This window comes from Arachis hypogaea, chromosome 1 (genome assembly GCF_003086295.3).
Source record: "Arachis hypogaea cultivar Tifrunner chromosome 1, arahy.Tifrunner.gnm2.J5K5, whole genome shotgun sequence".
Classification (NCBI taxonomy): domain Eukaryota; kingdom Viridiplantae; phylum Streptophyta; class Magnoliopsida; order Fabales; family Fabaceae; genus Arachis; species Arachis hypogaea.
In genome coordinates, this window is record NC_092036.1 from 80,536,514 (window position 1) to 80,547,750 (window position 11,237).

The following is an 11,237-nucleotide window of genomic DNA, read 5'->3' on the forward strand; positions in this document are numbered from 1 at the left end:
TTTGTAGGAAGATTCTGTATGTCAAGGCATGCTTTATTGAATCTCTCCATGTAACTGCGGAGGCTTTCCCGATCTCCTTGTTTAATCCCTAGCAGGCTTGGAGTGTGCTTGGTTTTGTCCTTCTAGATGGAGAACCTGGCTAAGAATTTTTTGGCAAGGTCATCAAAGCTCGTGATCGAACTTGGTGGCAGGCTGTCGAACCACTTTATCGCCATTTTGGTCAAGGTGGTCGGGAAAGCTTTGCAACGGGTCACGTCCGAGGCATCTGTGAGGTACATCCGGCTCCTAAAGTTGCTGAGGTGATGACTTGGGTCGGACGTACCATCGTCGGGGGTCATTCAGGGGCTTTGAAGTACTTTAGGGCTTTTGCTTTCATAATTTCCTTTGTGAATAGGTCTTGGTCCTTGTGAGGGCTGTCTTCGCGGTTCGATTGAGTAGTTTTATTTTTGAGGTCGCCTTCGAGCTTTAGGAGCTTGTCTTCCAGCTCCCGTCGCCGTCTTGTTTCTCTCCAAAGAACTCGCTCAGCTTCACGCTGTCGTTCAGCTTCTTGTTCGAGCTATGTGAGGCGATCCTGCTGTTCACAAATGGTATCTAAAATTTCTGTATTTAGGGTCTGCTTGTTGGATTAAGGTGTATCCTTTGGGGTAGCATCCGTGTTCTTCAGCGGCGTTCCTTCCTCCAGACCAGAGTTGTGGTCGTTGGCAGAGTTGTTTGCCATGGTGATGGGATGACTTCCAGGTTCTCTGACAATGGCGCCAATGTTTCGAGGGTTACCTGAAACGTTGAGGTCGATCTCGGACGAGATCTTCTGGCGTGATCGGAGATGCCGTGTCCAACTTGTTGGAGCTTGAGGTGCTGCTGGTCCTTGGTCACCGGAGGGTGGTGGTACCTGCAAGAGACTCCGAAGCTTAACTCAGCAGGGCTTTAAGCAGGTTTTTTGTAGAATTGGAGTATGAGTTATACCTAAGTGCTCCATTGTATTTATAGTAGTGTGGAGTGACCTTCCTTGAGATAAGTTAGTTATCTTATCTTATTTTTTTGTGGATGAGGTCACTTATCTTTTGCCCAGCCGCCTTCAGGTGGGCTGTGATCCTCCGCTTTGGGCCTGCTCAGGTCTCTACAGCAATTTGGCCAAGTTCTTAAGGAAAAGGACGGTGACGAACAGCCTTACAAGAGGTTGTCCGTTTTGTCCTCGTCCAACTTGGACTGTACAGCTCGGTCCAGGGTATGAACACCAACAAACTTCCAAAGATAAAGGAAACAGTTATCTATCAATTAAAGGTGGAACTACTCCAATAAAGTTGGTCATCAAACTCCACTATAAATACAATGACACCTCTTCAGGTATACACATGTTTTATTCTACTGAAATCCTACTTAAAACTGTTGCTAACTTAAACATCAGAGGCTTTTGCAGGTACCACCCCCCACCTCCTCATGAAGAACTCGAACGGTGGTACCTTGGCGTAAGAACAAGTCGGACGCTGCTTCACAAGGAGCTTGGACTTCACGTACAGGCCCAAATCAATGTTTCAGGTAACCCTCAGAATAATAACTTTTAATATAAATTTTTTATACTAATATCTAATTATATTTGTATACATAAAGGAAAAAAATTATTTTTAAAGAATATATATAAAAATTAATTATTTTTGTTTGTGTAATAAATTTAACATTTAATTAAATATAAAAATATACACATTAAATTCTTTTACATTATATATAATAAATATTAAAATTTAAATTAATTATTAATAAAAAATTAAATTTTCTCACGAAAAATAATAATTAAAATATTTATTATTTGATTTTTTATCTACGAATACTATTCTTATATTATAAAATCACATCTTGTATATGCAGCAATTTATTGATCAGCGATAAATCTTTAAATAGAGTTTCGATCTGTTATAGATTAGTCATTGGCATGTCGGATTGGAAAATATATATATATATATGGAAAAGTCTAGGGGCAGCAGTTTCATTAAATTTCGGCCAGCATGTAACCAGCAAAGAATAGTGACCTATTAGATGAAATCTCACACCATTCAAATTATCATTGATAGCTATTTGATGGCTACAAATCCCAAAAGTTATCGGTCCCTAATACTCATATATATATATATATATATATATATATATATATATATATATATATATATATATATATATATAAACACATGTACCATATAGGAAGTTCGGAACACATTCATCATAGTAATTTTGCGTGTTTCCCTCACACTCCGACGAAGGTGCGTGTTCTCTAACTCCGGCATCTCTTCCAGCTGCGGTTTCTCCTTCACTTCACAATCACATTCACCAATACCACAGGTTAGACAACAAAACAATAAAAAAAAAGGCTTCACCGCCACATGGTTGCAATCATAGTAGAAACATCAATTTTAATTTCTTTCCCTCGTTCTTTCTTTCCCTTTTTTTTTAAATCTTCTTACTTTATCTTCCATTTCTTATTTTTGTTCCGTTTTATAATAGATTTTTGTTTGCGTGATCTATTCTCTATTCTTTCCCAGCTGCATCGTCTTCACTTTCTTCTCTAATTATCCATGACATAGTATCTGTTAATTATTCAGTAATTTGTTTATGAAGGCTTTCTGAAATGAAGCAACTATAAACTTGAGATTTAAAACCTGATTGGAGGCCTTAATTGATTAATATTATTTCTATAATTTGACCAGTCAACGTTAGGTCATCACTGTTCATGCTCGTATCATGTGTTATTATCAGTGTTGGTTCCTGTGGTTCAGGACGTGTTCTTTTTTCTGTTAAGATCTCGTGTGGAGGTAGAAACTTAGTAATAGAAGATGCAGAGTAGATTGGATTGAATTGAATTAAATGAACTGGACCCTTAGAACATATTTTGGCTATTGTATTATCGAGCACAGAAATTGGTTGGAAAATTATGTTGTGCCTCAGTATCCTCCGATAAGAGAAAGGTGTTGTAATATATCTGTTGATGAACATTTTATGTAAAATTGTCTACTTGGTGCAAGGCGCATGTTTTGTTTAGATGGCTGTATCTCTCTAAGCTCTATGTAATATTGTAATACTGTTCTGTGTTGTCAGTAATATTTTTTTTTTATTAAAGAATTTATATGTATATGTATTCTATCCTACTCAAGTATTCATTTTGTGATATCGTTGTCTAGGATGTGAGTTATCTGTTGTTCTAGGATAGGTGAAATGTTTATCTTTATGAGAAGAGTACAACAAAACTGTAGATGTGATTACTCAACTAAATCACTTTGGTTTCCGATTGTGTTGCTAGGTTTCAACAATGGTTAGAAAAAAGGCAGATGATGCAGGCCCATCAGCAAAGACTAAGGCAAGTAGCAAAGATGCCCCAAAGAAAGAAAAAATTTCCATATCTGCCATGCTGGCCAGCATGGATGAAAAGCCTGATAAACCCAAAAAGCCCTCTTCCACTAAGCCCAAGGCAAAAGCCGCTCCAAAACCTTCTGCATATACTGATGGTATTGATCTTCCACCATCTGATGAAGATGAAGATGAAGCTATCTTGGAGGAGGAGGAAGAGAATGCCTCCAAACGGCATCAGAGGAGTGAGTTGAAGACACTTGAAGTATCAACCACAGACAAAGAGCTGAAGAAGCGTGAGAAGAAGGATATTTTAGCGGCTCATGCTGTTGAGCAGGCAAAGAAGGAAGCTCTTAAGGATGACCACGATGCTTTCACGGTGGTCATTGGAAGTCGGACTTCAGTGCTTAATGGAGATGATGATGCCGATGCTAATGTCAAAGATATAACAATAGAAAATTTCTCGGTGTCTGCTCGGGGTAAAGAACTTCTGAAGAATGCGTCAGTGAAGATATCTCATGGGAAGAGGTATGGTTTGGTTGGACCCAATGGAAAGGGGAAGTCCACACTATTGAAGCTTCTTGCTTGGAGGAAGATACCGGTACCTAAGAATATTGATGTCCTTCTGGTTGAACAGGAGGTAGTTGGTGATGATAAAACCGCACTTGAGGCTGTTGTTTCAGCTAATGAAGAACTGGTTAAAGTTCGACAAGAAGTTGCTTCTTTGCAAAATGCAACTGCTTTGGAAGGAAGTGTTGACAAAGATAATAATGATGAGGAAGATGATGCAGGAGAGAAGCTAGCAGAGCTGTACGAGAAACTACAGCTGATGGGTTCTGATGCTGCTGAAGCTCAAGCATCAAAGATTTTAGCAGGTTTGGGTTTCACGAAGGATATGCAGGGCCGGCCAACAAAATCATTTAGTGGTGGATGGAGAATGAGGATTTCTTTAGCTCGAGCACTTTTTGTGCAGCCAACTTTATTATTGCTTGATGAACCCACAAATCACCTTGACTTGAGGGCTGTTCTCTGGTTGGAAGAGTACCTGTGCCGTTGGAAGAAGACTTTGGTGGTTGTCTCACACGATAGGGATTTCCTCAATACAGTTTGCACTGAGATTATTCATCTTCATGACTTGAAACTCCATTTCTATCGTGGAAACTTTGATGACTTTGAGAGTGGGTATGAACAGCGTCGTAAAGAGATGAACAAGAAGTATGAGATTTATGACAAGCAACTGAAAGCTGCAAAAAGGAGTGGTAACCGAGCTCAGCAAGAAAAGGTGAAGGACCGAGCGAAGTTTGTGGCAGCCAAAGAAGCATCTAAAGCCAAGGGCAAAGGCAAGGGCAAGGTTGATGAAGATGAGGCCCCACCAGAGGTTCCACAGAAGTGGAGGGACTACAGTGTCGAGTTTCACTTTCCTGAACCTACCGAGCTCACACCTCCACTACTTCAGCTTATTGAAGTGAGCTTCAGTTATCCGAACCGTGAGGATTTCAGACTGTCAAATGTTGATGTTGGCATTGATATGGGAACTCGTGTTGCCATTGTTGGGCCTAATGGAGCTGGAAAATCTACACTACTGAACCTTCTGGCTGGTGATTTGGTTCCAAATGAGGGTGAAGTTAGGAGGAGTCAGAAGTTGCGGATAGGAAGATACTCGCAACACTTTGTGGACCTTCTAACTATGGACGAAACCCCCGTTCAGTATCTTCTTCGTCTCCATCCTGATCAGGAGGGACTTAGCAAGCAAGAGGCTGTCCGCGCAAAACTCGGAAAGTTTGGGCTACCTAGTCATAACCATCTCACGCCTATTGCCAAACTATCAGGAGGGCAGAAAGCTAGGGTGGTCTTCACCTCAATATCCATGTCAAGACCCCATATTTTATTGTTGGATGAACCCACTAATCATCTGGACATGCAAAGTATTGATGCATTGGCCGATGCACTAGACGAGTTCACTGGTGGAGTTGTTCTTGTTAGTCATGACTCGAGATTGATATCGCATGTATGTGAGGATGAAGAGAGGAGTCAAATCTGGGTTGTTGAGGATGGTACTGTCAGGACTTCGGTTGGAACATTTGACGATTACAAAACCGAGTTGATGAAAGAAATCAAAGCTGAAGTTGATGATTGAGCTGCTCCTTTTGAGAACAACTTTTGGCTACAATTTTTCCCCATATATGAGAACTGAGTGTAATACTATGTTGCTGGAAATGCAACCAATGTTTTTGGCTGGGTACACAATTTTCTGTTTTATCATAGTTTATAATTTGATCACAATAAATGAACATGTGTTTCAATTGTTACAACTTACAACTGCCGAGCTGTTTCAATTATTTGTTGTGTTTCTATCCAGCAAGTAATCTCAATAATATTTGTTGAGTTAATTTTTATCTGCAATATCCCTCCACTCTATTGCCGGTACCAAATCAATTATTATTTTATAGGAAAGTTTTCAAATATAATAGAATACTAGTATTTCAACAATTTTAAGAGTTGATTTTAGTTAATATGCATTATATATTGATAGAAGCTTTTACGGGACAAACTGAAAACTATTATACGTCAATTTGTTAAATTATAAGAGCAACAACTAAGAGAATAAAAGAAAGTTATACAAACATAGCTAAATTATTTGTTGAAGAGATGCATCAAGAATCGGATAACACAATAGTTAACGATTATGAAAAGCTAAACATTTTACTATTTACAAATTGCATTGAAGATTTTCATTAATCAAGTTGAATCAAATAGGCATTACTTTCTTAGTATTTATTTTAACACTTATTTTATGTTTATGTTTATATTGTTTTGTTTTATTTGTTTTAGGCCCAATTGTAATTTAACCTATTTTTATTTTAGTAAACTCATGAGAAAGTTCTAAACTTAAGAGGTACGTAGAAAAATCTCTAAAACATTGTAGCCACATTTTTTTTCTTAATTTTGATGAATGAAAATTTCTCTAAATTTTTTTGAAAAAATTTGAGTGTGAACAGGAGAAGTAGAATAATTTCCTTAACTGTTGCATCAGAAAATCAAATTAAGATAGATGAATCCCTTTTTTTGATTTTTTTTTGTCATCTTGAATTCTGTTCCATATCATTTGGTATTAGATTTCAGGTATTAAATTAATGCTTATTAATTTATATTTGTTTCTCTTGTGTTTAAAAAAAAATCAGCACCTCTTACTTCTTTGTCATCCTCATTTGTTTCATTATCGTCTTGTTTTTCCTTATCGATTTTCTTGTTTAAATAATAAAAAAAGGCAGCGTGAGCATCATAGTTACTCTTATTTATCATTTATCCCCATTTAAAATTTCGTGACATCATTCTCTTACTTTTTCAATTTTATTCTTTTTGTTTTTATTATTGTTAGCTATCTTCTTTGATTGGTTTTATTTTATCAAAAAGGAAAAAGAGAGTACAAAATATACTTAGAGAAATCATGGTCAAATTAATTAAAAAAAACACAACAAATAAAACGAAAAAAGTTTTATTATAAAAAAGACAATCCTTAGACAAATTTATTATTATTATTATTATTATTATTATTATTATTATTATTATTATTATTATTATTATTATTATTTATCTCTTTGCACTCTGTATCTTTTGTCTTTTATTTGAGTATTTTTTCTTTTTTTGTTGTGTTAGATTTTCTTTATTTTTTTTTTATTTGATTTCTAAAGTGTAACAGCCAAAGAAATTTTAGAGTGATAAAAGGTAAGAGTGATGAGTTTAATAGAGAGTAAAGGCCTATTTTGAGAATAAACACGAGTGTCCATCCTTGTGTGAAACAAGTGAGAGAGTGATTGCGATGTCCTTTCTATAACAATTTTTACAGGTTCATTGTTGTGGCGGCTCACTTAGATGATACTTTGGTTGACATGGGGATGATGCAAAGATTCATTCAACACTTAACTAATCACTTGAATGAATTGGAGGAATGGAGGAAGGGAGTAACAAAGACATTGTCCAAAAGTTCTAAATATGGAACTTTCAGAAATCAGCATCAGAATCATGAACATTCTAATGATGAATCTGATGGGGCAACAACAATTTGACATAAAAGTCAAGATAGCAAATCAATGTCATTGAGATTTAAATACCACCATTCAAAGAGAGAAATGATCCAAAAATTTATTTGGAGTGAAAACGTAAGGTGGAAAGAATTTTCGCTTGTCATAATTATTTAGAGGCACAAAGGTTTTCTTGGTAGTAGTTGCATTTTCTAATTATGCATTGCTTTTGTGGGATGAACTAATGAAGACAAAATGACAGAATGAACATCACCCTATAGAGACTTGGGATTATATGAAGTGCCTCAAAAAGAAGAAATTTGTCCCTTCTTATGACTATAGGGAAGTGCATTAGAAGTTACATCGATTGACTCAAGGCTTCAAGTCCGTTGAAGACTACCTTAAGGAAATAGAAATGCATATGATCACTGGCAACATAGAAAGGATACAGACAGTGACGGACCCAGAAAAATTTTGCAGTGAAGGCAAAAATATAATAAAATTGAAGTATAGATATTTGTTTGACTTCCCACAATACTCAACAAGTTAAGAATTAATCTGTCGTTAATTTGAATTCTATTTAAGAGTCTGCAATTGGCCGGCAATGAGTTGGTAGGAATTCAAACTCCCAAGACTTACTTAAGCGGACGATTAAGCTGATCACTTGACCAATCCAAATTATATTTAAAATTTTAAATTAGAACTATATATACATATTGATAAGAACTAAAAATATATACACAATCACTTATTATAACATTTAAAATAATAAGAATATTTCATACACACAGTATAATATTCAAAATAACGAAAAAAATTTATAATGATTTTTTTTATATTTTTGATATTAATAAATATTATTTTTCTATATCTGTTCTTAAACAATTATTTTACTTTTATAATCTTATATTTAATTGTAAATATATTTATTATAGTCTTATGCCTTTATAGTATAAATAAATTTTTAACCAAAATAATTAAAATATATTAACATATAGATATTATATTTTTTTATCTTAAATAATTTTTAGAAAATTACTAATAATTTAAATTGTATTTAATTAAAAAATTAAGTTTTAACTTAATTATCAATTAATTAACCAATATAATGAAGTTAATTATCACTATTTTTTGAGTTTATTTATTTATTTTTTGTACTAATATTTTTGATATTAATAAATATTATTTTTCTATATATGTTCTTAAACAATTATTTTACTTTTATAATCTTATATTTAATTGTAAATATATTTATTATAGTCTTTATGCCTTTATAGTATAAATAAATTTTTAACCAAAATAATTAAAATATATTAACATATAGATATTATATTTTTTTATCTTAAATAATTTTTAGAAAATTACTAATAATTTAAATTGTATTTAATTAAAAAATTAAGTTTTAACTTAATTATCAATTAATTAACCAATATAATGAAGTTAATTATCACTATTTTTTGAGTTTATTTATTTATTTTTTGTACTAAGTCAAATTTAACAATATAATTATTATTATTATGTGTTAAAAACTTAAGTTTAACAAAATATTTTTTTAACATAAAACATAAAAAATTATTTATATTTTATTTTGAGACAAAAATAATATAACAAATAGTTTATATATATATATATATATATATATATATATATATATATATATATATATATTAGTTTCTTTAAAAAATTTTGTGGGGGCAAATGCCTCCTCTTTCTTGAGTGTAGGACCATCCCTGAATACCGAAGTTACTATGGCACGACTTATAAGTGGTCTAAATAGAGCAATTGTCGATGTGGTGGAGTTACATCATTATGTGGAGATGGAGAATTTAGTCAGTATGATGATGAAAGTGGAGAGGCAACAATAAAGAAGAGTACCAAAGGTATTGTCTCATGCTAATCTAAAGTGGGTTCGCACCGAGTCTTGTAGTGATGACAAAATAAAGACTAAGGCTACTGAATCCAAGGAAAAGTTATTTGATACTACAAAGAATAAAGGTAATTCTAACGCTTTGTCTTCTACTACCTCTAGGCATAAAGATATTAAATACTTCAACTGTCATGGTTTGGGTCATTATAGTAGTGATTTCTCGAATAAGAGGATGATGGTTATTAGAGGAGGTGATGTTGTGTCTGATTCTGATCAAGATGACAACTCTAATTATGATAGTATGCCACATTCAGAGGGTTGTTCTGATGGTAATATTGAGTATACAGTCTACAGTGAATCTTTTGTTGTTAGGCGTGTTTTGAATTTGCAAGGTGAAAGAAAATATCCTAGAGAATACCAAAATTTTTTTCACACTAGATGTTTAGTAGTATTACAAGAAAATCTTCTATTCAGGTATACTTAAAAAGTGTAGCTAAAAATGAAAAAAAAAATTATGCTTTAGGCAAAGGCTATGCTTTTTTGGTTTTTGAGATGCTTTAGTGAGGGATGCCTATTCGGCCGTTGCCTATTTCTAAAGGCTACTCCTTTGGCATTTAGAATAGGTGCACTTTTTAAGTGATGCGCTTGAAGACCAAAAGCTACGCTTTTTATCACTCTTGCTTGCCAGAATAGCCTACACTTATCTTTGCTACTACATCGTCTTTAAAATGTAGCCATATTGTATACCATAGCTACTTTATATAAGTGTACCCTTATGTTTCAATTTTTTTTTACATAAAAGTCAAGATAGCAATATCAATGCCATTGAAATGCAAATACCACCATTCAAAGAGAGAAACGATCCCAAAATTTATTTAGAGTGGAAACGTAAGGTGGAAAGAATTTTTGCTTGCCATAATTACTCAGAGGCACAAAGGTTTGCTTGGCAGTAGCTGCATTTTCTAATTATGCATTGCTTTTGTGGCATGAACTAGTGAAGACAAGACGACAGAATGAAGATCACCCTATAGAGACTTGGGATTATATGAAGTGCCTCAAAAAGAAGAGGTTTGTTCCTTCTTACTAATATAGGGAAGTGCATTAGAAGTTACATTGATTGACTCAAGGCTTCAAGTCCGTTGAAGTCTACCTTAAGGAAATAGAAAAGTTTAATATCACTGCCAACATAGAAAGGATACCGAAGATACTATGGCACAACTTATAAGTATTTTGAATAGAGCAATTGCCGATGTGGTCGAGTTACATCATTATGTGGAGATGGAGAATTTAGTCAGTATGACGATGAAAGTGGAGAGACAATAACAAAGAAGAGCACCAAAGGTATTGTCTCATGCTAATCTAAAGTGGGTTCGCCCGAGTCTCGTAGTGGTGACACAATAAAGACTAAGGGTGCTGAATCCAAAAAAAAAGTTAATTGATGCTACATAGAAGAAAGGTAATTCTAACGCTTTTTCTTCTGCTACCTCTAGGCATAAAGATATTAAATACTTGAAGTGTCATGGTTTGGGTCATTATACTAGTGATTGCCCGAATAAGAGGATGCTGGTTATTAAAGGAGGTGATGTTGTGTCTGATTCTGATCAAGATGATAATTCTAATTATGATAGTATGCCACATTCAGAGGGTTGTTCTGATGGTAATATTGAGTATACAGTCCACAGTGAATCTCTTGTTGTTAGGCGTGTTTTGAATTTGCAGGTCATAGAAGATATCCTAGAGAACACCAAAATCTTTTTCACACTAGATGTTTAGTAGTACTACAAGAAAATCTTCCATTCAGGTACACTGGAAAAGTGTAGCTAAAAATGAAAAAAATTTATGCCTTAGGCAAAGGCTACGCTTTTTTGGTTTTTGAGACGCTTTAGTAGGGGATACCTATTCAGCCGTTGCCTATTCTCAAAGAGTACGCTTTTGGCATTTAGAATAGGTGCACTTTTTAAGTGATGTGATTGAAGACCAAAGGTTACGCTTTTTATGACTCAAGTTTGTCAGAA

At 34.2% G+C, this 11,237-nt stretch overlaps 1 protein-coding gene across 2 annotated transcripts; it reads left to right on the plus strand.

Moving 5' to 3' along the window:
• Window positions 1-2,172: 2,172 nt before the first annotated feature.
• Window positions 2,173-5,736, plus strand: LOC112695346 (ABC transporter F family member 4). Of its 2 annotated transcripts, none has more exons than XM_025747662.3 (2): window positions 2,173-2,331; window positions 3,287-5,736. In XM_025747662.3, the coding sequence occupies exon 2, from the start codon at window positions 3,296-3,298 to the stop codon at window positions 5,468-5,470; it is 2,175 nt and encodes a 724-aa protein (XP_025603447.1). In that variant the 5' UTR covers window positions 2,173-2,331; window positions 3,287-3,295; the 3' UTR covers window positions 5,471-5,736. The 2 variants fall into 2 exon arrangements, with proteins under 2 accessions (XP_025603447.1, XP_025603453.1); XM_025747668.3 differs by having other exon boundaries at window positions 2,195-2,252.
• Window positions 5,737-11,237: the final 5,501 nt, after the last annotated feature.

Excerpts from the sequence above, each read along its gene's own strand:
- LOC112695346 (XM_025747662.3), top strand. The coding sequence starts at position 3,296 with ATGGTTAGAAAAAAGGCAGATGATGCAGGCCCATCAGCAAAGACTAAG.